Below are 27,702 nucleotides of genomic sequence, written 5' to 3' on the forward strand. Positions count from 1 at the left end.
AGTGTTTGATTGGTCAGCTGTTGCTCTTGGCGTCACTGCGCTGCCAGCTGATCGGGAGGAGAGAAGCCGGTATGAGGGGAGTTGAAGCGGAGACTCAGGACGCAGCGATATGTGGGCTAGGTTGTGAAATTTAGGACGTAAGACTAATGATGTCGTATTTAAGTTGATTGATTAGATTCTTAATGATTTCTGTAACACTCTGTTGAGTTGTCTTGAGCAGGTTAGGATGAGGTATTTTAGCTCAGTCCCGCTTTAGCTCTTTGATGTCAGGAGTGATTTGAGGTTAAGGTGTGGCTTTCAGCAAAAGGACGAATTACTTAAATTGTAGCAGCGCTTACAATAAATTCTTCGATATTTAGAGTAAAGCAATACATTAAAAGTTGGCAAGAGAGACTGGAAATGGCATCGGGACGCGATATAGGTCAGAATCGAACTTGAGTTCTCAATGAGCCAGCCGCTTTTAAATGTCGTATGTGCGCTGCCTTGTGCGCCAGAACTGCGACTGAATTGAATCATGAGGGTTTTAACGGTTTTCCCGAGGATTTGATATGCGTGTGTTAAATCCAGGAAGCGTTCGGTTACACGACGGATTCTAAATCGTTCGATGACCGCTGCAACATTCGTTGTAACTTTTCGGAAGTGTGTGAACCCACTTCAGAACGAATGGAATCTGTTACATTCCATTGGAAGAAATCGCGAGAGCGTTCGGTTCAGAGTTGAGTCGTACAGGGCGTGAGCCGTCCGCTAGTAGACAGTATGTAGGCAGTATGAGGGGGAAAAAAGCCATTGCGAAGATAAAAGGATGTTACGCCAATTTTATGTGGTATCTGGAAGTCGAACCGCTTACCATTATGACATACGAAGCAATCGACGAGAGAAATCGAGAATTCTCCCAAGTGAAGTAACGTAAGTAGGTGTTGGACATTCCTCATTAAAGAACTTTTCGCTCAAAGGTGTTTGTCGAAAAACTCAATATCGCACCGATACCGATTTGACGCTATTTTGTTAAGTCAAGAAGCCTACATTTAAATAAATCAGACGGAAGAGCTGAGAATTAACACTGTATTAACACGGACAACTGATATTAGCCTAACAGTGGGCGTTACACTGCTTCCAGTTACAATATATTAAACTCAAATCGCCTGACGTATTTTTTTTTCTATTTTACTTGCTCGTTTTTCGTAGTTGCATTATATTTATGCTCATTTTAGACTTTCGCAAGACGACAGTGAATAGGTCTTAAAGGGGCAATTAACCTAAAATGAATATTTAGTCATCATTTACCCACCTTGATATTACACAACCTTAGTCCCCATTCACTTTCATTGAATATATAAAAGATCCAATAAAAGTGAATGGTGACTTGCCCTCCTATTCCGCCTCATATTTTCTCCTGTTGTCACAGAAGATAAAAAGTTGTACAGGGTTGTAAAAACACGAGTGTTAGTAAAGGACAGTTTTTTTTTTTTTTTTTGAGTGAACAGTCACTTTAATATAAAGCCTAATATCCATACACGGAGTTTTGTAGTTTAGGGGTCTGTTCAAAATACGAACTGCATGAGCAACAGGAGATTGTGCTATACGAGAGTTGGAAAAGATCAAAATTGTAGTTTTGGGTAGTTGGATGGTTATATGTAAAACATGGATTTGGCCACGACACGACACAACGCGTATACATCGTCACTGATTCCTGTGAGGCGAGAGCATGGCAAATTCCTCAAGACCCCACCCTGTACGGTGCGATACTAGACGAGTTTTTTCCTTTGGATTACTTGTTTCCTTTTTGTATGTGTCTGCTTTATCTCACTTTTCTCTTTTCACACACAGCCTAACATCTGGCGTGAAGACCCCCGTTCCATACCAATATCAACAGCATGTCATTAAATGGATTTCTTCTGAATGACGTCTGACTGCTGAAGGTAAGTTATGAAATATGACTGTTAGATGTGACTGTGTCAGAACTGATCTCAAATATAATTGATAGTAAAATGGTAGATTCTGAAAAGATAATATTTGATAAAATCTAAAGAACTGTTCTGAGTTTGTGAAACGTTTTTGTGAAATGTCATTCTGGACATTTAAATATCAAATGATAAAGCAACCAAGGTATTTTCCGAATCTGTTCCTTCATATCACCAGATGTCTTTTGCTCTTTAATTTGTGGATGGGATAAAGCAATGAAGTGTTGACAAAGATCCTTAACTCATGTTTATGCAACGGTTTTAATGGATTTCCTTGCTCCAGTAATTGTTTCAAGTTTTTAAACATTTTAAGCCATGACGTACCATATTGTTACTGATCAGCTTTACCAGAATTAAGCTGAAGACCACATTTAATCTACACCACATAATTACCTGATTTAGCTTTTTAATGTTAGTTTATGAATATCTTTTCCCTTGATTTTATATTTCTTATGAACTGAGAGCTGATTATGAAATCTTATAGATTTACAATAACACAAGGCTGAATATGATATGGATATTTGTGAATAAATCAGATTAAATGCATTAAAACTACATTTAAAAAATGGAGTTTGACTTTGTTTTTGATAAATCTGTTTTTTATCATTGACTTAAGAATACATTTTTCAGAGTTAATGTTTCTATTCTAATTCCAGAAATGTAAGTGTGTCATGTTTTCTCTATGCACCTTATTTAGGGTAGTTGTAGATATTAGGTTAGGTGCTATAATTACTTTCTTATTAATTCATTTCCTAAATGAAAACAAGGCTATACGGAGGTCTGTTTAATGCGTTTTTCTGTAGCTCAGTCTTGATCATTCAGCTGATGCAACATTGTTTGTCTCTTGAAAATGTGTTCTGAACATGAGGTACGACCTTAAAACGGAACAGCTTATAAATTTTTCCCTCGCTGCCTTGTTTTCATTTGTGAAAAATTAAATGGCGTCTACCCTGAATAAAGTCAATATGTCTGAATAAATTAAGGGCTGTAAATGACGTACATGTCATTTTGTATACACTTTTAAAAAAGCAAGTTCAGACTGAAGTAGCTCATTAAAGAAGCAGCACAGTGCAGTTTATGGAAAAAGGAACATCTGTTCTCCCGCCCAGGGTAATCACTATCTGTAGAAAGTTTGCACATCTCAGATCTATATTCAGGTATAATTTTATAGCAGTCTTTTCAAAGCAATGAATTTAATAAGAGCAATGCTTATTTCCCTTTTTTTTTTTTTTTTTTGCAGGGAAATGTTTGTTTTGTGAACCCATTGTCTGGTCTTGCACTTGTGTTCGGTGCTTAAAGAGTTTATTCCTCATTCAAGCGTGGCTAAAAGATACCGAAATAGAGGAGTTAAAACTCCCTGGACAGTCCGTGCACTGAATGGAGAAATCACTAAGGAGGATGTTTGATTGCTATTCAAGGTATCCGCTGTTCAAATGCTTCCTCTTAGTTTTTGACATTTATTGGCTTTATTGTAAGGCCTAGTTCATATTTTTGCTTCCTCTTTAACGTTGGGCCATCATGGAATTTCATGAATAGATCAGTGTCGACGAACAAACCATAGCATGGAACTGCGACAACTGCATTTGTGGACATATGAGGAAAAATGTCATATCATGGAGACTTTTGGAACCACACCCTTAGCGTTACACATTTTCACTGTTCTGCTGGCCTCTTTGACATTCAGATTTTTTTTACACTCTCATTTGTGGAGATTCGAGAGTTTTTAAGTGGTTTTTCTGGATTCTTGGCATACATTCCACCATTGCCTCCGTAATTGGTGCGGTATCGTGCCACACAGACTGTGAGTGGGTTTTTTTTTTTGCAGATGAAGCTCGCTGAGACAGTGATTTGCCTGTTTGGCAGGTTGCTGTAGTTGTCTTGAGTGTGGGAGGGGAGGATCTCAGAAGAAGGTCTGCTGTTGTCTCAAGGACAGCGGAGCTTCCCGTCTGTGCAGCCCCGCAGTCCTGTGGGACCAAATGCTGGACACTCAGGCGTTTTTTTTCCACGAGGTTTCAGGAAGCGATCCTGCAGAGCTACTGTCTACATTTTCATCCACAGGAACGTTACGCAGTTAGATTTCCTTGCAAAACCTTTTCGCTGCGATGATTCGGCACTGTCAGAGACTTGTAGAGTTCGAGAGTGAGTTTGCTTCTGCTGTCTATCCTGAGGGACCTGTATAATCTCCCTTTGATTAAATGGGCTGCAGGCTTTGTGCTCTACACTGCCGTGTAAGTGACCCAGTTTGGGGTTTTGTGCTATTGTTCTTCATTGAATTTCTGTCCTCGACATACAAGGCAGTGCACACATATGATGCCCCGAACTCTAAATAACGAGCTCCCTCATTCTATACATGGAAAAACGGGTTTTTGTTTAAAACCTGTTGACTTCACTTGTGGGCTATTTCTCTGTCTCTTTCTCTCTTTTAAGGCAGCCAAGCTAGTTCACCTCAGCAGTACAGAGTGTGAGCTGGCCCAGCTCTGTGGGAGGGGGGAGTCAGTCCAGAACGGCGTATCTCAGACAGCATGGAGGGCCTCTGCAGACAAAATGGAATTTATACCATATGTACCAGGCATCCCAAGAATGCATGGCACAGAGACTTGACCAACGGAAAGCACTACAAAAAGCGCAATGGAAAGGGTGAGAGAGAGAGAGGGCCTGCTGCAGGAATGAACCTGTTGAGTATAATTCCATCAGTGTTTCCTAAGGAAATAATTAGTCCTTAGTTACACACTAGACAGGCTATAAGTTTCACATATACTGTATATATTTTAGATATTTTACTGAAATATAAACATAGTAACTAGGTAATATACAGCTCTGAAGTTATCCGTTTTTTTATTTGTAAAATACATTTTTGAAAGAAATTAATATTTAATACAGCAAGGATGCATTAAATTGACCAAACATGACCATAAAGACATTTATAATGTTACGAAATAAACGTTTGCTCAAAAATATTAACAAGCTGTAAGTAATGTTTCTTGAGCTACAAATCAGCACATTAGATAATTTTTTTTAATGACCACTGAAAACTAATTATGATGGCTGAAATTCAGCTTTGCCATCACAGGAATAAATTACATTTCAAAACATATGATTGAAATTGTAATATTTCAGTGTCATTGTTTTCACTGTATGTTTGATCAAATGTGTGCAGCCTTGGTTAGCTTAATCGATTTTTCATAAACATCTTACTAACCCCAAACTATGGCAAAGTGTGTATATATCTATATAGCTTGGTGTCATTTTTTGTCGCATTACTACATACTCTCAGCAAATCAATTGCATTCAGTCAGTAAGTAATTTTGGCTGAGTCATTCGCCATGTTGTGTAAAATCCTAGCATAGATTTTTCATTGTTTTACATGAATTTGAACCGAGACATTCTCATTCAGCCTGATTTACCCGTGGCACAGTATTAGAAGCCTGATTGAGTCAAATCAAAGCTTTTGCTTCCTTTACTGTGCTGGGAGAGGTAGCTGCCGCCCTGATCGGCGCTAACATTGCGAGCTATGATTCAGACTTCGGCGGGTGGGGAGGAGGAGAACAGGCGAAGCTTTGTCATTACAACAACCAGCATTATGAAAGAAGCTTCATTTGAGTTGCTGCTTATTCATGGTTTACCAGCTGCCATCAGCTTCCTTTTGCATGTGCTGCTAATACAGAATATTCCTCTTTAGAATGTAGTCCAGTGTAACTGCATCAGGGAGGAAGCCTGGACTTGCTAAAGATATGTACTCATGCGCACATGCTTACAAGCAGCAGGGCTGTAGTGCTCCTTAAGCAATTATAAATCTCACTCTTTTTTTTTTTTTCTTACTGAACCTGATTCATCAAATCACAGAACCGTTTTGAAATGGTTCTTTGGTTTTGTCATAAGCTGTGTTTCACAAAATAATGAGAAGAAGCTGAAGCCTCGTTTTTAATCTTGGCCAGATGTTCTGCATTCTTCAGTGCTGCAATCTGCATTTCAGAAGAATGAGCTAAAGAAAGCACAATTACCTCAAAGTTCCAAACTTCCCTGTTTTTCTCTAGGCAGTGCCCTGCAGCATGTGGCAGTCGTTGCAGTTCACGTATGCATGTGCCTGTGATTTTCATGCTGGCCAGTTATGACCCCCCCCCCCCCATCCTCCCACCGCAGTGTGAATATAATGTGGGATGCTCATCACACTCTTAAAGGCTCTGACTGCTTCCTCTGGCTACATGTGGGCTTCTGAAGCTCTTGTTTTAGATTTATAGAAACCCCACCCCTCAGCCCTGATATTAGCAGGAGATTACATGAATTCCTGAAATGGCTTGCCTCTTCCGTGTTGCCCCACAGTCATTTCCATTGTATAACCCAGCTGGAATTTCCTCTTTTATATCAAACTGTTTTGCCTGCATGGTTTTTCTGTTTGTCAAGTGTCTGGAGGAAGTCGCATAGCGGTTTAGAGCGGTCCAGCTTGGATGTCAAAGGCACGAATAGCAGGTGGCTCTCGTTAGTTTCTGAGTCCTTGCACAACCGTCATATTCATTCTGGAGAAGCAGTTGGTCTGCTGGGATGCAAATGCACACTTAAATGTGCCACACCCTTTTTCCTTTGGGGTTCCTCAGATGAATTCTCCTGCATAAGCTCAGGCTTTGGCTAGACATTTCAGATTAAGGCTAAGATTACCTTGAGCGCTTTAGACTTTCTTTGGCTGTGCCTGTGACTTGGCCATGACATGTAGATTTGTGTTCATCTGAACTATATATAGACTTTCATGTGTCTTGCCCTGTACGCGCTAGCACTACTGTGCTCACTTCATCAATTTTGGCATGGGAGGGCGAGCACACCTGCACCAAGACAAAGTCTAGGAGTCGAGAGGAGGAGCAAGGATGTATGCGTGACGTCTGTGTCCCAGACAAGCCCTTGGTAAGTCTTCCTGTTTAACTCATCGACTTCACAAACAAACATTATCAAAAATTGGGTCTTTTTCTCTATAGCGGTTGGTTCCGATCTTTCTCCCTTCCCGGCATCTGCTGTTTTTTCAGTCTTTTCATCTGTGCATTAGTGAATGGCATCCATTTCTCAATGTCTGCACTTCTCCATTTCTTACTGTTGCCTGCCCGCCGGTTGACTCATGCCGTGATTCATGGCAGATTACTGGAGCTGCCTCAGCATTTGAAGCATTGCTGTTGGAACTGTGATTGCCTGGCCTCTTCAAAGGGCTTGATGCAGGCACAATGATGCATGATTACGGATGGAGCTGAAATGCAAGTGGTCATTCCACTCTGTGCATATGTAAAGGCTGGTGAATAATGCACAAGAGCTGCGTGACATGGAGGAGAATGGGTAATGGAGTGGATGGGATGGGATGAGCTCAGGCATTTGCCCTAAAGTCACATAAAAACAGCTTTGGACACTCGGACATTAGGACCAGATGGAAACCAAGGAGTTTTCTCTTTCAGGAAGTCTGAAGAAGTGGCTTCACATGGCAGACTGGGAAATGTGGTGTGTTTGTGGAGGCATTTGTTTCAAAAGTTCTGCAGCCACCAACTTCCAGTTGTAAAGAAACGGTTGTTTTTTTTTTTCCCTCACATGCAGATGATCTGCTTGCACTCTGTGTCATGTGGCATTTCATAACTAAAATGGATTCTTATATCCCTCAGGGATTTAGCGGTTTCCTTCCAGAGAATCTTGCTGCATTCTGCCAGTTTATGGATCCAACCTCACATTTTTCCACAGTAGCAGAAAGACGAGAGACTCAACCACTGGGTGTGGTTCTCTTTCTCCTCTCATTTTCTCTACTGTACTCCCTGTGAGAGCCTCTACTTGACGGGACAAGCATGACAGGAATGTTGGCCTTGTCTCTGATGAACAGAGAGCTTGCACCTTTCAAAGCCGGTTTCCCTTAATAACTATTATCTCAGCTCAGAAATGACCCTGTGCTGCTGTGGATTTCACTCTAATTAAAGATCCCCCTTCTTCACCCACCCCATTTGGTCACTTCCTGATTATTCATTTGGAAGCTGAAGGGAATGACTAATGCATTGATCCATAGTTCATTTTGGTAACAGTTTATGTGGGGGTTGAAGACTAACGACTAAATCAAGTAGGTGAACACGTATCTGTTTAGACAGAGGGTGTAACAGTGCTTGCTTTAAAAAAATCTGACTTGTGACCTCTTCCCACTGTCTTCCAGATGTTGGGCAAGCCCATTTGACCCTTTGTCAATTGGATTGAAGTGTACCTTTGTATTTCACCTGCTGCTCAAGCTGTTCAGTGTCTCCTGGTGATGTGAGCAAGCTGTTGGTTCTTGGATGCCTTCGCTAGACAGCTGATGCAACAGTTAGGGTGCAGTAAGGGGCACTAGAAATGGAGGTATAATGGTGTTTTTTCCCATCACCCAACCTCCCATCTTGAGCCGTCTGTGGGCTATTGATTAATTGGTTCATTTGAAAGAGGTAGAAAGGGCTATAGGGAGGAAAATGTGAGCAGACGCTGCAGAGAGCGAGAGAAGGGCACATACTTCACCATTTCCCATTGCCTTGCAGAGCAGCCTGACTGTAATTGTTTGGGAAGCTTCCATGGCTTTACAATAAATCACTCCTTGGGAACACTGTGTTCTGTGCGACAGGATTTGTAGGCATTGTGTGTTTGTATATGTCGGTGAGTCATAGTGTGTGTGTGTGTGTGTGAGAGAAAGACATCAAGAATTAAAACATGCTCCATTGTGTCCGGTGCTGACCACTTGTTAGCCTGTGGCTCTCTGAGCGTCTGGGTGGGGACATCAAAGACCATGCGAAGGACCTGTGAAAATACACATCTTTTTTTCCTGGGAGTGAGTTGGAGAGAAGTCTCTGGCTTTTCCATAACTGCATGTTATGCAGCTCCATTTTGTCTGTGCCGCCCATTCTGTGGGGTTAAATCCATTGTTGTCACGACTAGAGAGCACATTATAGTGTGATACTGGACAGTGGTATGTGATTGTGTATAAGTCTTGAAACCGAAGCTGACAGCCCTCTCTGCCTGCAGTGTCCTGTATATAGAAGGATCTTGTCTCGGCCTTCAGACAAAGGACGATTTAACTGCCCCGGTGTCTGATAACAACAGGCTTAAGAACCAGCGGAAGGAGGAAGCTGCAACCGAATGTGATTTCTGTCAGAAAACAAAATAGATGCATTAAGCATCCATTTCTTCTTTGGCTTTGTACATACTCAAATAATAATTTTTTTTCTCACATGCTTGTTTTATGTATAGAATATTGGTTATCTGACAATATTATCTAATAATACTGTATATTTATGGTTATTTTAGATTGCCTTTTCAATCATCTAACACTCACTTAAAGTTAACCTTCTATAGTAAAACCTCAAAATGAATTTCCATATTTTATACTGTGCATTGTCATTTTGTAATGCCTAAAGTCACTTGTAGCATTTACAGTATAACAATTTGTTTTTAAGTTAGTGTATTTGGACAAAATAGTTTTAATATTTGGTCATTTATTAAGTATCGATCATGAAAATAAGACTTGATTTTACTGGTATCGAGGACTATTAAAGATTTATATTCTAGGAATGCACAGACATGCCTTATCACATACATGTAGTTTAAAATCTTATTGAAGTATGCGTTTAAAAAAGTCATATAAATGTTTACTTTTTTTTACATGTCACTTCTATATGGAACACAATTGGATGTTTTTGAAATGTTGTCTGCGGGAGTGTCTGAAATTAATCTTTAAAACCAAACCATATTTGTGCAGCCTTTCTCGCTCCACTGCGTTTGTTTCTCCGTTGGGCCGCTCAATGAGTATGGGCAGATCATCCGTGCTGTTTGGCAGGAGTTGGCATTTCCGAGTTGTTGGTGAGAACGTGTGTGTGTGTGCAAGAGACCGAGGGAGCAAAGCTGAGTGTGTGTGGGAGGGCCAGTCTGTGCTTTGCAAACTGGACCTTTTCTGTGGTTCAGCGAGGTCAGTGGGTTCATAAAGCCATACCCATCCAGCACTCGTCCTTGAACTGCAGCAAAAGCACAGAGCTTTATAGCCTCCTTTAGTGCTGTGCAAGATCAATGGGAGAGTGAGGCCCAAAGACTGCCTGTCTGTGAGAGAAAAAAAGTCAGAAAGGAAATGAAACCATACTTCATGAGCTTCCCTGAGAGAAGAATGAATGGTCTGATTTTTGGCTGCATACAGAAGATTCTTTGGTTAAATGAATCAGGCGTGTTTGAAAATGAAACTAAACCTTTAAGTCAATTGGATAAAGAGAGCATTTTAATGTGGTGTGAGTGGTACAGAACGGTTCGAGCATGATCAAACGCTTGGGTCCTTGTGCACAGGCAGCGGATCTATCTGTTCTCAATTAAAGGCAGGAGTTGAGCTGAGGGAATGAATGCTGAAGCAGTAGCAGGCCTGCAATACCTCAGGGGCAAAGAGCACATGACTAGACCGCTGCTCTTCCTCTCTCCCTTTCTGTCTCTTTCTCGTTAGCTTGGCTGTGGCAGTGAAAAAAAAAAAGGCCACTGTTTAAACTTCATCCAAATATCCTCTTTATCAGCTATATCTCATACTGTTTGTTTTCAGTTTTCTTGGACGAGGGCTGCTTAAAATGAATTTGCTAAGAGTTATGGGATATGATAAAAAGGGTTGTCAAAAGCACTTTTTACATTTCAAATGGTCATATTCCATACAAATTCTAATATTAAAGAATGTAATGATACAGTATTGGTAGTACTGATATGTGTGTGTGCTCTGTATAAATTGCTTGTGCATTGTGGGGATGTGACTGCGTTTGAATGTTCACATGCACTTTTTGATCAAAGTGTTGACAGTAAATGCTTATTAACATCAATCATACAACAATATAAATAATTATAGAGAGAGATAGATAGATAGGTAGATGTAGAAAGGTGGGTAGAGATCTCATTATAGAAATAGAAAAAGTTTCCTAAACCTGAGTGTAGAAGCATGCTTAATTTTTATTTATTTTTTCCAAATATAAATGACATTTAAATGACAATTCACAATGGTTTTGAGACTCATGAAGATTGACTGGTTTTGGTATTGGCGACTGAATTTTACCTTACTTTTAAAGAAGAATTATAATATACTTGTATAATTTTGCTATACTAATTTGTACTGTTATAGCTGATTTTCTATTATTTTCCATCTTATTTCTCAAACATCCCTTTATTTCTTTACCTCTGCAGATCCTGCCACACCCTATTCCCACATTTTCTGCGGCATATTGGGAACAGACTCCGGGAAGCCCACTGGCTGACCTGCAGCAGTTCTTCACTGGCAAGCTTTATGTCCTTGTGTACCAGCTAAAGCTGCCAGCTGAAGAACTGTTGTGGTTTGCTCTTTCCTGGCACGTTGGCACAGAGATGGCGATGCAGAGGTAATGGCATCATTCCAAACAGTCGATGAGGCAGTCTCAACCATTCCTGGAGCCGATGGATCCCATTTTTGTCGGCCCCTTCAGCAGCCTGCTCACGTGAGCTGTCTGAGCTTGGATATTCATTCATCTCAGGCATAAACAAAGGCTACCATACAGGGTCCATGCTGACTCAGCCACATTCCTGGCCCAGTGAGGGTCCCTTGCCCTTATTTGGGTGTGGAGTGGCATTCTGTGCTCTCAACCGAGCTGACAGAGGTGGCCAGCTTGCTCTTCAGCTGTAGCGAATGGTAGACCTGACATTTAGTCGGTAGACCGAAACATTGAGTACTACTGAAAGTAGTGTTCTTCTAGAGGTTTTCATGCATTCTCGAGACATGCCCAGGCTTTGACGTGTTTGTGTGTTGAAAGTCGCAGAGATCCTCCAGGGAACAAATGATGAAAGACTGCAGAGCGTAACTTTCTCTTTCCCTTTCGAGGCTGTTCTATGAGCTTGTGCACACTGTACGCATATAACCTTGGTCACACACACAGATCAGTCTATATGAACATCCTCGTCACGTCAACTGACCTTACGCAAGCAGCAAAAACTCCTCAAGGCTGATTCTTAAGCATAGAAAACAGGATATGAAAATGCATCCCTCTAAATCCTCCCAGCCAGATGAAAACTGAGAATATTCTAGGCATTTAGCAGAACCAGATGCCGCGTGCCTTAAATATGCTCCTTGTTCCTTTCCCTCCAAACGTGTACAAGATCCTTCCACTCTCTCCCCAAACTTTGCACATGTAACAGTACCTATAGTCCTGACCTCATCCCAAGGGCTTCTTCAGGTCAGGGGCGAAGATCGCCTCCGTGATCCGCTCTAGTCTAATGTCAATCTCTCCACAAGTGCATTAAAAGATTGTTGAGGGTCGTCGTCTCAGCTGCTCTTAAAGAAGCTCGGCCTGTCTGTGTTTCAGGTGCACTTAGGCCATAGATAGTACAGTGCGCTACTCTCGTTTTAACCCTCTTTAGGGCCAGACGGTAAGGGTTAACACCTACATTTACATTAGATTGCTATGAAAGTCTAAATTAACTCTATTGAATGATGTGTTGCTCAAATAAAAAATAAAATGGCTTTGGGGAAGACTTGCCTTGTTTAATTTTGCTTCAAATGAAATGATTTATTTTTTGTTGTGGTTCTAAATTCTATGAATGTGAACATGATTTCTACATCTTTTTTAAACTTTACATGGTCAAGATTCAATTTAGTGTAATAGGTTACAGTTAATGTATTCAGAAAGGTCATTTTGGAGCCTCTTTCCCACCATTTAATAAAGCGGTACTAATTGATTTAACTGCAAACTGTGAAACAAAACACTCTTAAATCTAAATATATTTTTTCAGGGAGTTATTTATCATTCAGTCATGCCTCTCAAAGCATTCTTTCACAGAACAGGCCAAAAGGCAAAATACATTGCATGCTATGATCTCCCATAGACTTAACTACTAACTGTATGTTAATGCTGTTTATTTTTTTTGGTCCAATATTTTCTTTGCGGGACAACTTGTGCATGTGAACATTGGTCATTGAGCCCTTTTGTTTAATTAAGGTTGAGTTTGAAAGGGCCCCACAAGTGTAAAATAATCCCAAATGGCAGAGGTCATATCAGGGTAAAGGGTGCTCGGATCACCTACCAGGGATCTTCAGCATACCTTCGACACTTTAGATAATGTTTAAACTTTGGGTCGAAAGCACACGTCCTGAACAATGGGCTGTTTTGCATTCAGAAGGAATTTGTAAAGCTGTATAATATTCTTCAATTTGAACATTCTTCTAAACATATTTATTCACAAAAAAACAGCCATGATCTGGTTTCTGTACAACGTGTGCAGGCATATATTATTAGGATTATTATGATTTTCCGAAAATAAGGTTTGTCATGGTATAAAGTAAAGGAAATAAAATTCATGGAATTTTGGATCAAGTCAAGTTGTTCAGTATGTGCGTTTCATAAATGAGGCACTTGAAGTTATTATTTTTTTATTTTTTTGTCATGCTTTGTTTTTTGCAAATGCTAAGGAACTGCATCTGGAACAACTTGTTCAGACTAATTCAATTTAAATTGGAATGGACACAGGAATTTAAGATTCGTTGGTACACCATGTTTCACACGCCATTTTCCACACTCATTCACACAAAATCTGTTCACGAAACAGAAGTCCATTTGGGTGGACTGCTGAACCATTTATCTCCACATGGACTGCTTGGACACAAGTGAGAGAGCAGATCCAGACTTGATGCAAAGGGGTTTTACAACTCGTCTAAATTCCCCCCATCCGCAGGGTTAAAGCTGCTTAACCAGATTACCTTGAGTTCCAGGCAAGCAGGAGATCATTCACCTGACGAAACATCTGTGTCGTAACACTGTTCCAGCATCCTGCAATCCTGCCTGACCTTTGGCATGTGGCACGCCGGTGCCTTTTTCCTTTTACCGGGTCAATGTACCACAGTCTGCCTGTTGCACAGCGGGTGTCATGTAACCCGTCTGACTGGCAAGCGGCACAATGTTGTAATTCAGTACCGCACAATGGCCTCAAGAGACTGAGGGTGATTCATGGTGACTGTTCGCTTTTAAAACCAGGAAGAGTCACATGAAATGTAAGGCTGTCATTCTCATGTACAACATTTACACTACAGGGCTCTATATTTTTATATCCGCATCCCACCTGATCCTTTCAGCTCATGTCATTGACACTCACTGCGGGAATGGCCTTTGGCCCAGATTTCCAGTGTTTAAATGTTCCTCGTTTGTTTAAATCAGTGCTGACGTATTGTACATGACCCCTCCTTTACTTCTTGTCAGTGTGCATTAAAGAGATAGTTCACCCAAAAACCTTAATGTAGTTCCAAATCTGTATGACTTTAATTTGTCCATGGATCACAGCATAAATATTAACCTTCATCCATGTATGTTTTTTTGGAAATCAGTTTTTTGACCTCATAATAAAAATTTTATAACTACAAATTCTCCAGTCACTTAGTCTGAATAACTTACTATTTTCTAAAAAAGTTGCCTGCAAGCTTACACACTGATCTACCTCCATTTAATCAATAATGAACAGACAGAACCACATCCTGCTCTGCATGTTTTTTTCTTTCTCTGTAATGTTGCATTTGGATGGATGTCACTATGGAAGAAAAAAAAACTTTAATTTCATTGCAACTTTTAACCAATAAGAACCCTCTAGCTCTCACACTAGCATGTGTTTTTATATATCATGTTTCTTTCTCGAATTAACTTGTTTTTGAGCCCTGTTAAAAATTGTGCAAATACATGCATATTTGATAAATCTTCACCTTTCTTTTTTTAAATGGGGACATTTGTAGGGGCTTCAACTCCTGGTCAAAAACAAGCGGCATTCATAGCAGGTCCATGTTCAGGCCCTGTGTGATCAGAGCCGCTCCCCACAGTCTGGTGAATTCATTAGATGCTGCTGGAAAATCCCATATGCAGCGTGTCTGAGGGCCGGATGACTCAGAGCATATGTACAGCCACCAATGTATGAGTAAGTAACTGGCCTCCTAGTTAAATGAAGCAGTGTGATACATATAGCAGCATGCAGCCGAACAGATCCAGAAATAGCCTCGGGAGAGACCCTTATTGGGAAAATCCTAGAGGGAAAAGGTGAAAAATTTAGTACATTTTTGAGCAGTACGTAGGAGGGATGGATAGAGAACAGGAAGAACAAAAATGTAGGGAAAAAGCAGTTCAAATTCCTTGTGAATCATTAATCAGTCATCTCTGTGCCTTCGTGCTTAAACCCAGCAGTGACGTCATCACAGGACCTGTCCAGCAGACGCTGATTCCCTTCTCTGTTTAAAGGCTTGTTATGTAATTCCATGGAAAGTCTGACCAGGGGAACTACACGGGCTAGACAATCTCATTAAAGGGACATGACGCCTCGGCTTACGTCTACCTCTCCCTCCATCACAATTGAGCTTTGAGCCACGCATTTATATCACTCTCAGTCTTTTTTTATATCACTTTTATTTCCTGTTGGTCACACTTCTGATATAAAGTTGCTTGAATATTAATGACACTGTACATACATCAATTTTATGTGATTCTCTGACCTCATTATGTGATTTTCTCTGTCATGGGGCTGTCATGTATCTGAAAGAGATGAACTGTGATGCCAAGTGACAAAACGTCAGATTGTTTTATATATATATATATTGTATAGACAATTACATTTAAAATACAATTGCCTATATACAACAATACTCTTTGAAGTATCTAGTGGGATAGTTTAAATATCTCAGTCCACCACGTCATTGACACGCAGAGACAATAAATATAAAGCTGTTCTGCAGCAGTGCGGTTTGAGGAATGTATGTAGTTCCTGTTTCCTCGTGAGGAGTACAGTGTGTCCATGTGAACAGGGTGACATGACATCCAACAGCAGCATGGCATGGGGCCTAGCGCTATTGTTTGATGAAAAAGGAACAGTGGCGTTTCCCACACTGGCTCATTGTCGCTCTCAGCTGATCTGTCTCTACGGGCTGAGGCCTGTCAAACCCTGCATTTAGGTAAGTAAAGCTATTTAAGTAATGACATATGAGGAAGAAAGCTCTTAGTCATGAGGCTGTTGTACAATACTGTTTCGAAAAAAAAAGACGATTGTAAGATATTGCAGCAGTACAACAGTTAAATAAACAAGAAATTAATATAGAGTAACTAACATTTTACAAATGGTAATAACAGTTATTTTGTCTATGTGTGATTCAGTGACTCATTCGTAAAGACATTAACAATGTAACCTGCAGAAACAATCACTTAAAATCTCTACCACTAATGTATGCACTGACAATCTGTCTGGAACACAGACAGCTCAGCCAATCAAATTCAAGGATGACACTAATTGTTGTATAACGGGCTGTGAATGTTAGCTAACTGTTGCAAATACCATCATGCACTCAAGCTTAAGAGCCAAAATGAGCTTGGACTTGCATATTTGAAGAAATGGTTGATAGCTGTATGCAAATGCATCTTAGATTTTTCTATAACCAGAGCAGCTTTTTAATAATAGATTGCAATAATAGATAGCATTTTCTGGCATTGTCACACACAGGCTCCCTCAAACTCTCTCACGCTCTTTCTCTTTCTTGTGGCTAATTGACGCATTTTTCCAGTGGAGAGGTTTGCGTTTGATTCAGGGGAGGTCAGTGAGTGCGTTTGGGTGGGTCTGCAGTCTAAGATGTTGGCACAAGCTCTGTGAGGCGCTCACCTGAGACCTTCACTTGCATCCACACCCTGATATCCTTGGAATGCGTGTATTTATGTTTATTCATAACCTTTCCTGTAAACCAATGCAAGCATACATGCCTTTGTTCACCTGTGAAGGCTTATCTGACAGGAACATTGGCACTCTGGCACAGGATTGTTCAGCATGAAGCACAACTCTTTGAGAAACGGCACTAATCCTATTCCTGACATCCGATTATTCCGAAGAACATGGATTTTTGTCACACCCTCATCATGTGGTTAAGCAACAATGGGGATGAATTTGATATTACATCATTAAACCGAGTTGTCCACTTATTTGTTTTTCATTCAGGGGATCTTAAGGTGGAACTGATATGTTGCGATGACTCCAGAATCAAATTCCTTAGCAACATTTCTACATAAACACAGAAGATGTTGTGTTTTTCCACAGCTTCCCTGCTGCCCGCATTCTTGTGAGCGGACTGTTTAGTGGACCTTTTGCTCTGGCTCTCTGCATGGAGGAATGTGATAATGCATCCCAGCTTTGGCTTAGCCCTCCGGCCGGCCGCCTCGGTCTCTGGCTTCCCAACACGTGTCTGACTCTGACTCCCACTCCCACCACCCCCAGAGACCTGCGGGACCCGAGAACGCCACACACTGTGCACTACCCCGAGAGATCTGCTTCTCCAGCGTCACACTAGCAGCACCTTCAACAGCTGTGTTACTCATGTGACCAAATGTCAAAGGCCTGGGAGAGCGGCATGTGTCGGTGAGCTGAGGTTTATGATGGAATGTCTCTGAGGTTACAATGTTCAGGTTTTGTGGCCGGACACATTAAATGAGATTTATGTGTAGAGGATTTGCTTGCGTGCTCTCTTGAATCCAGCATCTTAAGAGGGCTTCAAAGATGCTACTGTAAGACCTAACTGACGCACACCTTGTTAAATATTGCCATTACACTGCAATGCAGTCCATGGTTTTGGTTTCATTGAAAATGAAAGCAGGAAAGCAATATGATATGCAAATCTGACACTATAATTTTTCTGACACTATAATTTTTTTTCACAATAACAGTGCAATTACACTACTTTTTGATCTTGGTGTATTTTAACAGTATATTTTATTCTTAATCAGGAAGATTCTATCGTTATATCTAGTGCTTAACTACCTGATGTTTTAAGAAAAAATTATGTATTAGTTGTATCCTTCAATGCTCATGAAATGAAGGATGCATTTCTGCATTGGACACAACTCTTGAACGCTCAGAAAAGTACTGTTAATCCCAAAATATATATTTAAGTTTTGATGTAAACAATTAGCGTATGCAAACAGATGAATACATAGAGCTTAAAGCTTAATGCAAAAATATCTTTTTTTAGGATGGTGCAGTTCAAGAGTTAACAATATGTTATAATCATCTATTCCACCATGGCACTCAAATCCTGCTTTTGCAATGGCTATAAAAAGCATTATGACCGGTTTGACGTCAGTCAAATACTATTGGTACTTGTGTGGCTTTTGCCCTCATTTGATCAAAAATTTCAATGTATTATTTAAACTGTGATTTAGCAGAGAAAAACAGCTAGTATATGCAGTGGCGGCTCCAGACAATTTTGATTGGGGGGGCAATGGGGGGGTCCTGGTCTTTTCAAGGGGGGTCTCATGAAAACCAACAAAAAATACAGTGGACATGGCTAATAACTGCATATTTCTGCTACTAAACAACAAAAACACCTTTGCAATGTAAACAAATGACAGGCTACATTTGTTATTCATATCCTTCACACTGCACTTTCATGTCAGGTATATTATTCATTTTTACTGACATTGATATTTTTACATTTATTTCCAGATAGATATTATTGAGTTTACAGGCTAAAGTGGTCTTGCTGTTGTAAACACTGTTGCTTTTGCAGAAAAAATATCACATTTAAAATATAATTATATTTTAATTCATTTCTGAATTGTTTTTATTTTTATAAATGATAATTCAGAGAATGAGAAAATCTGAATAAGCCTTACCAGTGTTGTGATAATTATTTTTACGTGTTAAAAATAAATAAGTACTGTAATATAATAAAAGTTTATTCAAATAACATAAAAAAGACCAGACCCCTCGATGCCTGTGAAACTTTTCTCCCTCAAACAGCACGCTAGTGTTACTTCTACACTACAGGCTACACACAGCAATATAAACAACGAATCTGCATGTTCTCACATCACATCGTTCTTGTAAAATAATAATAAGTAAATAAACACCAAAATCACTTCGCTGAGAATGAAACACCACTTACCAGCTGCCACGATGTTGAAAATATCCTCTAGCAATTAAAAAATGCGCGTGCAGCATGAGGAATCTTCCCGGTTGGATGAGGTGTAGTCAGGTGAACTGTCATCATGTTGGTCATTTTATTTACGGCTAAATTATTATTAATAAATTGTACTAATATTATGATTGGGCGTGGGCAGGCATTCACAAAAGTTTATGTTATTACAAAAAAAAATTGAGGAAATTTTGCTTTGACAAAAGGGCACTTAAGGGGCAAAGGAGCAGGTGAACCGGTTCTTTCGGACAATTCGATCAAATAAACCAGCTGAAAAAAAAAATGGTTCACCGGTTCTTTTGCGCTCGATGTAATGCCGTCATTGGCGATGATTGCCCTTCATTCAAGCCTTTGGTTTACCCGCGCTTATAACATTAGCAAAGAATCTGTTCAGAATCAATCACCAAAAGAATCAGTTCGGTTCAGATGCGCTCTGTGTCAGTCTGCTTCGCGCTGAATCACGCATGCGCAGTTTTCATCAGCTCATCGGTTCTCGAATCGGACGCGTCCGACAGAAACGGTTCTCGGTTCAGTGTATGAATAAATGTCGAAATAATTATTATTTATTATTGTTCTGCGTAGTTTGAAGAGAAACATTTTTGGATCTTTATCCCGATTATATATATTTTTTAATCAGGAAGAGGCTGGGGGGTCAAATGGGGGGTCAAGGCATTTTTTGGCAGGGTCTTGAGACCCCCCAAGACCCCCCCTGGCGCCGCCGGTGAGTATATGATACCCTCAATGCAAAAATGACACCTGTGCACAGATCACTGAGGGTGTTTTGGCAGTGCAGAGGAGGGCGACCTGTCTGTGTGTTAAGTAAATGCCATGCTTAGAGAGTATTATGGTCAGACTCTAAGCGCTAATGCTTTGGCCCGTGGAGTGTCCGTACTGTCTGTCATAGATCTGCAGGTCTCTAAAGTCCAGAGAGGTTAAAGAGCATTTAGGGTTGAGAGCTGGACTGTCTGATTCTTCGGCCATCCCAGAATATCCCGGTCAGCTGGTCTCCCTGAGTGACGGAGATTATAGAATAGCTCGTCCCATGTGATGGTGGGAAGGTGGCTGTGTCAGCAGGCGCTCGGTGTGAGAGTGTGCGCTCATGTGCCCTTTGTACTGCCTGCTATGCGCAGTGGTATGTATCTAAAGGTCGAGGGGAGGTACATGAGGCTCCAGCGGGGAGATATCGGGCCACTCGTTGCCCTGGATCCCAAAGGCCGACATGGCACTGTCAACTCTGAATTCATTATCCTGTCAGGAGTTTGTATCTTACAGTATTATATCAGGGAACTCAGATTACTGTCGTATCAGATATTCTCGTATACCTGATCACATAAAAATTACTTTTAAGTTAGTCACTGTTTAGTGACAGATGGCGTACTCATTAGAGAGACATTCTGGGGTTAAGTGAGTTTCTCAAGGGCGCAATAGTCACAGATCCGGTTTGTGATCCCAGTAACTCTGCAGACACCCTTATTTTGGTTAGGGTTAGGTAAGATAATCTTGGCGGCAACCACCACCTTCATCTTTGGATCATGGGATCCTGATCGATAGATCACTGACACTGTTTTAAAGACACTTGGAGCATTTATGAGGTATAGCGCAGTGTTCGGTTTTACAGGTGTGTCTGTTTTGCAGGTCCAGGCAGCTCTTATCAACTCAAAACAAAGTGGAACAAACAGGCACCCTCCTGCTGGAGCTTACAGGAACTACACACACTCACCTCACTCTAGCTATCGATTTACATTTAACAGACATTTTTTTTTTCAAAGCGACTTACAGTGCATTCAGACTAACATTTTTTACCTAACTTGTGTTCACTGGGAATCGAACCCAGAACCTTTTGCACTGCTAACACAATGCTCTACCACTGAGCCACAGGAACATATCTATCTATCGATCTAGCTAGCTATCCATCCTTCTGTTGCTCTATCCATCCATCCATCATACACAAACACACACACACACACCAGCACAGATGAGTGATGAGCTTGTCATGCTTTGATTCAGTAAAGCATGGGTGTCTAAAGAGATCCTAACACATGTGTCCTGTCGGCTGAAAGCAGAGCACAGGATGTGTGAAAAGGCCACAGAAAATGGGCTCCCTGAAGGGGAATGGCGTCTCAGATACCACTTCCTCTCCTAACACAGGATGTTTCCTACAGTTTCATGTCGTGTCAGGTCAGCACAATGTGTCACATTATAACAAGGCTGGATAACAAAAACACACATACACACACACACACACACACACATACATCACCATGGCTTAACGCTGACAGACCAGTCACCTGTCTGTTCCTGGCTGCCCTCCTCATCTTTTATGAATAGAGGCTCACAGCTTAATTCTGAGCCCAGCAGTGGGTGTCATTTTACATGAGCGGATTGCTGATACATTTTCAATATTCAGGTTTTCGTTTTGTTCATAGAATCGTTTTGATGGTGCACAAGCCGTTCTCCACGTGGCTGCACACGCACAACGCAGCATGCGTGGGTGAACTGACGCAGTTTCCATGACTCACTCACACACCAAACCTCACTTACAGCATCATTAATGTCCTTCTGCGTCTGTGGCAGGTGAGCAATCACAGAGCTGCACAGATCAGACCCACTTACAGCCATCGCACTTCAGCCGCACCGCTTCACTGCAGCATTCAGCAAACAGCCATCAAACGCTCAAGAAATCAGCTGATATTTTTTTATGTTTTAATTTTAAAACAGAAATGTAATTGTTATTTCATAAAATTTACTTTTACATGTAAATTTGAACCTGCTCCAGAAATAGATTAAAGCTTTTTAGCACAAAAAAAAAAAAAAAGGTTCAAGATGAAAGTGATATGCCTTGACTGAGGTAAACCTCCACATTATGTCATATTTTCTGCTCGGTCACAGGCTGTAAATCAAAAAGTAATTTAAAAAGTAACACCAAATGTCATAAATCATAAAACACCAGAGAAGAGTGAAGCCATTGGAACGGACACAAGGTCTAAATGATTTAACCTTGTCATTAACAGTGAAACTGTGTAGGTGCTAACATTTTAAATCAGTTTTGTTTTATTTGAAATTGAAGAGTATGTTGAAATTAAGCATAACTAATGGTACCCCCCTCCCCCCCAAAAAAGCAGCACAATTGTTTTACCAAGAATAATAGTGTTTTTTTCTGCACCAAATCAGCATATTTGAATCATGATTTCTAAAGGATCATGTGAAACTGAAGACTGGAGTAATGGATGCTGAAAATCAGCTTTGCCATCACTGACAATATATATATGTTTGACAATAATACCATTATAAATATTTACCTTTTTTCTGATCAAATAAATACGACAAAACATTTTACAAAAATCTCCAAACTTTTGAATGGTAGTGTTATCTCATATGTCTGGATTTGGTTTAGAATATTACTTCTGCAAGATGATATAAACTAGATACTAGATTAGCTACTGTACAACTACAGAGCCTTATTGAATATTATATACAATCATAACTGCTTTTTAACTAAACATACACTATAAATATAATACAATGATAAAGCATTCACTTAAACATTCTTTATTTTGATAAAAGGAACAGACAGAGACAGTGACATTCTGAATCTGAAGAGAGTCTTAAATTAAGATGACAAAGTTCACATTGTGGCCAGCAGAGGGCAATACACTGTTTTTAAACAGACTTGGATGGCAGCATCCAAAAAAAAAAAAAAAAAACAGAGACAAGCGTTGACCATGTAATTTCTGGAACGCAAACTTCAGGACATTGTGTTATTGTTACAGGAAATGTGCAATAAACTCTTAACATGCACTAGATTATGAAAATCAGCTACGGCCCATATCTATCAGATGGCATCACAATGTGTAACCTTTTTAACAGTTCTTAATAAGGGCAGATAACCGTCCAGTGATTACCACAAAATGTGTTTTTACACTTATTTTAGTTGGGTCCCATCCTGGTTGTTTTGTCCAGTGAATCCACTGCTTACTAATATTGCAGATTCTAACAAGGGTTCAGATATGCGATTGGCCGGTACACAATGTTCAGACATGGCTTGTAAAAACCATAATTGCATATAATTTAGTGTCTGATCCAGGACAGTCTTACAAAATGGGATAATGCAGATGCTTTGTTCCAAACTTTTGTCTCGGCAGGAGCTCGGCACCAGCAGTGCTACAACACACTCTTTGCGATCCAGCTGTCGGCCACATGTGTGTGATGGGGTCGTTGAGTCCATACACGGCTCTACATCATATCCTTTCTTTCGGCGTTTCCTGTAGAACAGTATGTTGGGATTGAACAGAAGGGCGGCTGAAGAACCCCAGCTTCGTCCAGAATGTTCTAGGCTCTTCTGGTTGTGTTTGTAGCGTGAAAATGCTGAGGAAAGCCCTTCTGTGGATGAGAAGGTGGGGCTGCTGGGCCTAATCCTGTTATCCCAGCCTTCTTAATCCAGATCCAGTCAGTCTTTACACCTCTCCAGTCACACAATCACAAACACACTTCCAATACATATTTATCTGACATTATGGAGGACAGCATGATGCTGGGTGTTGAAGGGATCAAGAAACGCATCTTGCATGGAGGGACCGGTGAGAAGCCTAAATTTGTCACAGGAACTAAGGTACGGCTTCACAGTCATATTTTATACGCATATATGGCAGGAGTGTCATTGCACTTGTAACAGTAGAAACTATACCTTAAAGATCTTATAAGGTATATAGAGATTTTTAGTGCTGAGTTATAGATTTTATTGTGGATTTAATAACGGATTAAACCCAAAATATCAAACTATGGGGCTAAAGCTTTCTAACTCTTCTATGTTCCCTACAGGTGAAGTTTCATTTCCGCACTCAGCTCTGCAATGATGAGCGCACCGTGATAGATGACAGTAAGAAGGCAGGTATGCCCATGGAAGTGGTGATCGGGAACATGTTCAAACTGGATGTTTGGGAGACTCTGCTCATGTCTATGCACATAGGGGAGGTGGCGGAGTTCTGGTGTGACGTCATTGTAAGTATAATGTGATTTCCAATACTACAAATTAGAGAGGTGGAATTAAACATTGTGATTAAATTGAATAGTCCAGAGTTAAAAGGATACAGTACAGTAATAGCAGTAATATTGTAAAATATTATCACAATTTAAAATAACCATTTGAATATATTTTGAAATACCGTTTATTCCAGTGATGACAAGAAATCATTCTAATATGCTGATTTGGTGCACATGAATCATTTCTTCTTATTATCAATGTCAAAACAGTTGTGCTGCTATTATAATATATTTTTTTCAGGATTCCTTGATGAATAGAATGTTCAAAAGAATAGCATTTGTTTAAAAGTGAATTCGATGTAACTTTTTAAAAGTCCTTAAGGTAACTTTTGATCAAATTAATACATTATTGTGGACTACAATTCATTATTTAAAAAAAAAAAACTGATATCATAAACCAATAACCCTTTACACAGTAAATACATTCAGATTGAGACGTGGTGACTGACATTTCCGTCAGTGACCTTTATGGTACGCTACGAGCACAAAGTTGTGGAATACCACAGTGGGTTCCATGCTCTCATACATTAGCCTGATGGAAAGTTAAATCCTTACAAAATAGGATTAATCTGAGGCTGCTCCACATGGTGTAATCATCATTTACAGCTGCCAGCACCTGAGATACAGTCTCTATAACATTATGGGAAATACCAGGATGGTTAATACAAACACAGTCATCAAGCCACATAAACACACACATTTAAGCTTTAGAAAAGTGCTATGGCTTTTAAAATATCAGTTGGAAATGGAAATATTTGAAGTATCTTTTACCCTGAAAATGACTTATATTAGGGATTACAAATAAGTATTAGTGTTAATAAGTGTTTATGTTCTTTCCTCTGTGGCCGAGCAGCACACTGGTATGTATCCTATCGTGGCAAAGAGTCTGCGGCGTATCGCAGTGGGGAAAGATCCAGTGGACTGGCACATTCACACCTGCGGCATGGCCAACATGTTTGCCTACCACAGCCTGGGCTATGATGATCTGGATGAGCTTCAGAAAGAACCACAGCCTCTTTACTTTGTGATGGAACTTCTGAAGGTCTGGACTAAACATACTAAACACAACTAAACATACTTTCATATTTAATACGGATTTACTTGTACTTTTATTTTACATGAAGAACAGGTCTCACCCACTGCTTTAGCTTGCAAAGACGGCTTGACATTTATTATCACTGCAAGGTTTTAGCCTAAAGAGCTCCGTCTGGAATTGAGCAAGATCGAAATGCTGCAGTGCTAACAAATACTCTTTGGAATGAATTATTCTTTGCAAGCTAGTGTGCAGGACATTGCCTTCTTTAATAATATAATTTCCATATGCACCAGCTGTAACCTTTCATGGCTTTTTATTTGTGTATCTGCAATATGATATTTAGTGGAATACATTATTACAGTAGATCTATGGCCGTCTGTTGACTATTCACAGGAGTAGTACACAACATGTGCACTAGGTGGAGTCAGGGGATCATTTTAATACCTGTCAGGATGTAGCACTAACTGGAAATAAATTATATGTGTGAAACTGACTGCAATAATCAAAAATGGGTTCAGGTACAGCAGCCCAGTGAGTATGACAGAGAGTCGTGGGCTCTGAATGATGACGAGAGATTGAAAGCGGTACCTGTGCTCCACGGTCAAGGGAACAAGCTCTTCAAACAGGGCCGATATGAGGACGCCACACTGAAATATAAGGAAGCCGTTATGTGCATCAAGAATGTGCAGACAAAGGTAAAAATACACCTCTGTGGCGGTTTTGCATACATTCAGTAGCTTACAAATGAGTAAATTCTGAGAAAAATATCTTAAAATATTTTGGTCATGAAAGGATTGAACAACAATACCACTAATGTAATATTAAAGGGATAGTTCCCCCCAAAATGAAAATTCTTGTTGTTCCAAACCTGTCAGAACTACAATTAAGAATTTTTTTTTTTTATTATTAAATCTGCAATCTGATTCTGCATAGACTTGTTTGCAACCAGAGTCGATGACTGACACAAGAGAAAAATAATGTCTTTGTGCACAAAAAGTATTAAGGTTGAAACCACTGATGTCACATTAAATGTGACTATTTAAATGATGTCCTTACTACCTTTCTGGGCCTTAAATGTGTCAGTTTGGTTGCGGTCTATGGGAGGGTCAGAGAGCTCTTGGATTTCATCAAAAAAGCTTAATTTGAGTTCTGAAGATGAACGAAGGTCTTACAAGTTTTGAATGACATGAGAGTGAGTAATTAATGACAGAATTTCCATTTTGGGGTGAACAACCCTTTTAATGAGGTACGGCACGTCTCATTTAATTGAAATGTGTCTGTGTTTTCAGGAAAAGGCATGGGAAGCTCCTTGGCTGAGACTGGAGAAGATGGCCAACACGCTCACTTTAAACTACTGTCAGTGTCTGCTGCACATGGAGGAGTACTACGAGGTCATCGAACACACAACTGACATCATCAACCAACACCCTGGTGAGTAACAGGAAATTGTCAGTTCTCCAACCAATTACAGACACAAACAAATGGCAGCAGAAATTTGTCTGGTTTAGTCAGATTAGTGTGTTACACCTGTCGTCGTCTGTTGGTGTTGGTCAGCGCTTGGTTTCAGCGACTGAACACGTGGCGATTGTTGGGTCTTAGAGTTGATGTACTGTAATTGAGTGTTGCCATTGATCAGCTTCTGCTTATGCGATGTAAATTGGCCTTAAAACAATAAGATGTGTTTCCTGATGTGAAATGCACCATTCTCTGTATTTGCAGGGGCAATGAAAGCCTTCTATCTGCGTGGAAAAGCACACATGGAGGTGTGGAATGAAGCTGAGGCCAGAGATGATTTCACGAGAGTCCTGGATCTGGACCCAGGCATGAAAAAGACAATCAAGAAAGAGCTTGCCGTTCTCAAAATGAGAATGGAGTTAAAAAATGAGGAGGACAGACTGATGTACAAGGGCATGTTCGCAAAAATGGCGAGAGAGCAAGACTCTCTAGAGCTGGAGAATCCAGATCAAGAGATTTCAGAGCAAACATCTCCAGAACAAGAAACAACTCAAGAAAAAGAGAGTGCGGAGGCACCGCTAGAGAAAACAGGTGAAGAACAAACAACTTCAACACAAACATCCCCTGAGCAAATAACTTCAGCACAAGAAGTTTCACGAGAAGAAACATCCACTGCGCTATCAAGTTCTGATCATGAGATACCAGAACAATCACCTCAAAATGTGACTCCAGAACAAACTACCACAGAAGAAGCTACTCCAGAACAATCAGAAGCAGTGCAAACATTTCAGGAGCAATCAGCCTCTAAAGAAACATCCCCAGAACATAATACTCCAGAGCCAACCCGTCCAGAACAAGCATACCAGGATCTTATAACTTCAGAACAAATGACTCCAGCTGAAACGACACCAGAAAACACCAGTCAATAAGTCTTAATTATACTTTTTTTTAAAGAGAGGTGCAATAACGATGATGTGGGATAAAGCTGAACCCTTCCGACTTTTTCCTTCTGACATTTTTTGTTGCATTTCTTCATTTATTCTACATTATGATGTAAAATTGAACATAGTGTGACTAGTTTTGCCAGATTATCTAATAAAATAGTACGCAATAATTTGCTTTGTTGTGGTGGATAATTGAAATAATTAGTGCGCAGCATTTTGTCTCAAAACATCATAAACCTCATGATAACTCAGTGTGTCCCACTCTTTATGCACAGACATTGCAGTTCTATAATGCATTTAAATATTAAATATATAATTTATCAGATTGATCAT

The 27,702-nt window shown here is 40.2% G+C and overlaps 1 protein-coding gene across 12 annotated transcripts; it reads left to right on the forward strand.

Moving 5' to 3' along the window:
• Nucleotides 1-27,555, forward strand: aipl1 (aryl hydrocarbon receptor interacting protein-like 1). Of its 12 annotated transcripts, none has more exons than XM_026282228.1 (11): nt 2-1,737; nt 1,828-1,919; nt 3,202-4,189; nt 4,389-4,598; nt 11,133-17,339; nt 23,037-23,503; nt 23,713-23,892; nt 24,788-24,976; nt 25,489-25,665; nt 26,260-26,401; nt 26,690-27,555. In XM_026282228.1, the coding sequence occupies exons 6-11, from the start codon at nt 23,408-23,410 to the stop codon at nt 27,352-27,354; spliced, it is 1,449 nt and encodes a 482-aa protein (XP_026138013.1). In that variant the 5' UTR covers nt 2-1,737; nt 1,828-1,919; nt 3,202-4,189; nt 4,389-4,598; nt 11,133-17,339; nt 23,037-23,407; the 3' UTR covers nt 27,355-27,555. The 12 variants fall into 12 exon arrangements, with proteins under 12 accessions (XP_026138012.1, XP_026138013.1, XP_026138014.1 ...); XM_026282229.1 differs by having other exon boundaries at nt 4,393-4,598; XM_026282227.1 differs by having other exon boundaries at nt 1-1,732; nt 3,202-4,598.
• Nucleotides 27,556-27,702: the final 147 nt, after the last annotated feature.

The sequence above is a fragment of the Carassius auratus genome, chromosome 15 (assembly GCF_003368295.1).
Source record: "Carassius auratus strain Wakin chromosome 15, ASM336829v1, whole genome shotgun sequence".
NCBI lineage: Eukaryota > Metazoa > Chordata > Actinopteri > Cypriniformes > Cyprinidae > Carassius > Carassius auratus.

Coding starts and splice junctions, on each gene's coding strand:
- aipl1 (XM_026282227.1), top strand. CDS start 23,408: ATGGAGGACAGCATGATGCTGGGTGTTGAAGGGATCAAGAAACGCATC. Junction 23,893..24,787: donor AGTTCTGGTGTGACGTCATT/GTAAGTATAATG, acceptor GTGGCCGAGCAG/CACACTGGTATGTATCCTAT. Junction 25,666..26,259: donor TCAAGAATGTGCAGACAAAG/GTAAAAATACAC, acceptor CTGTGTTTTCAG/GAAAAGGCATGGGAAGCTCC.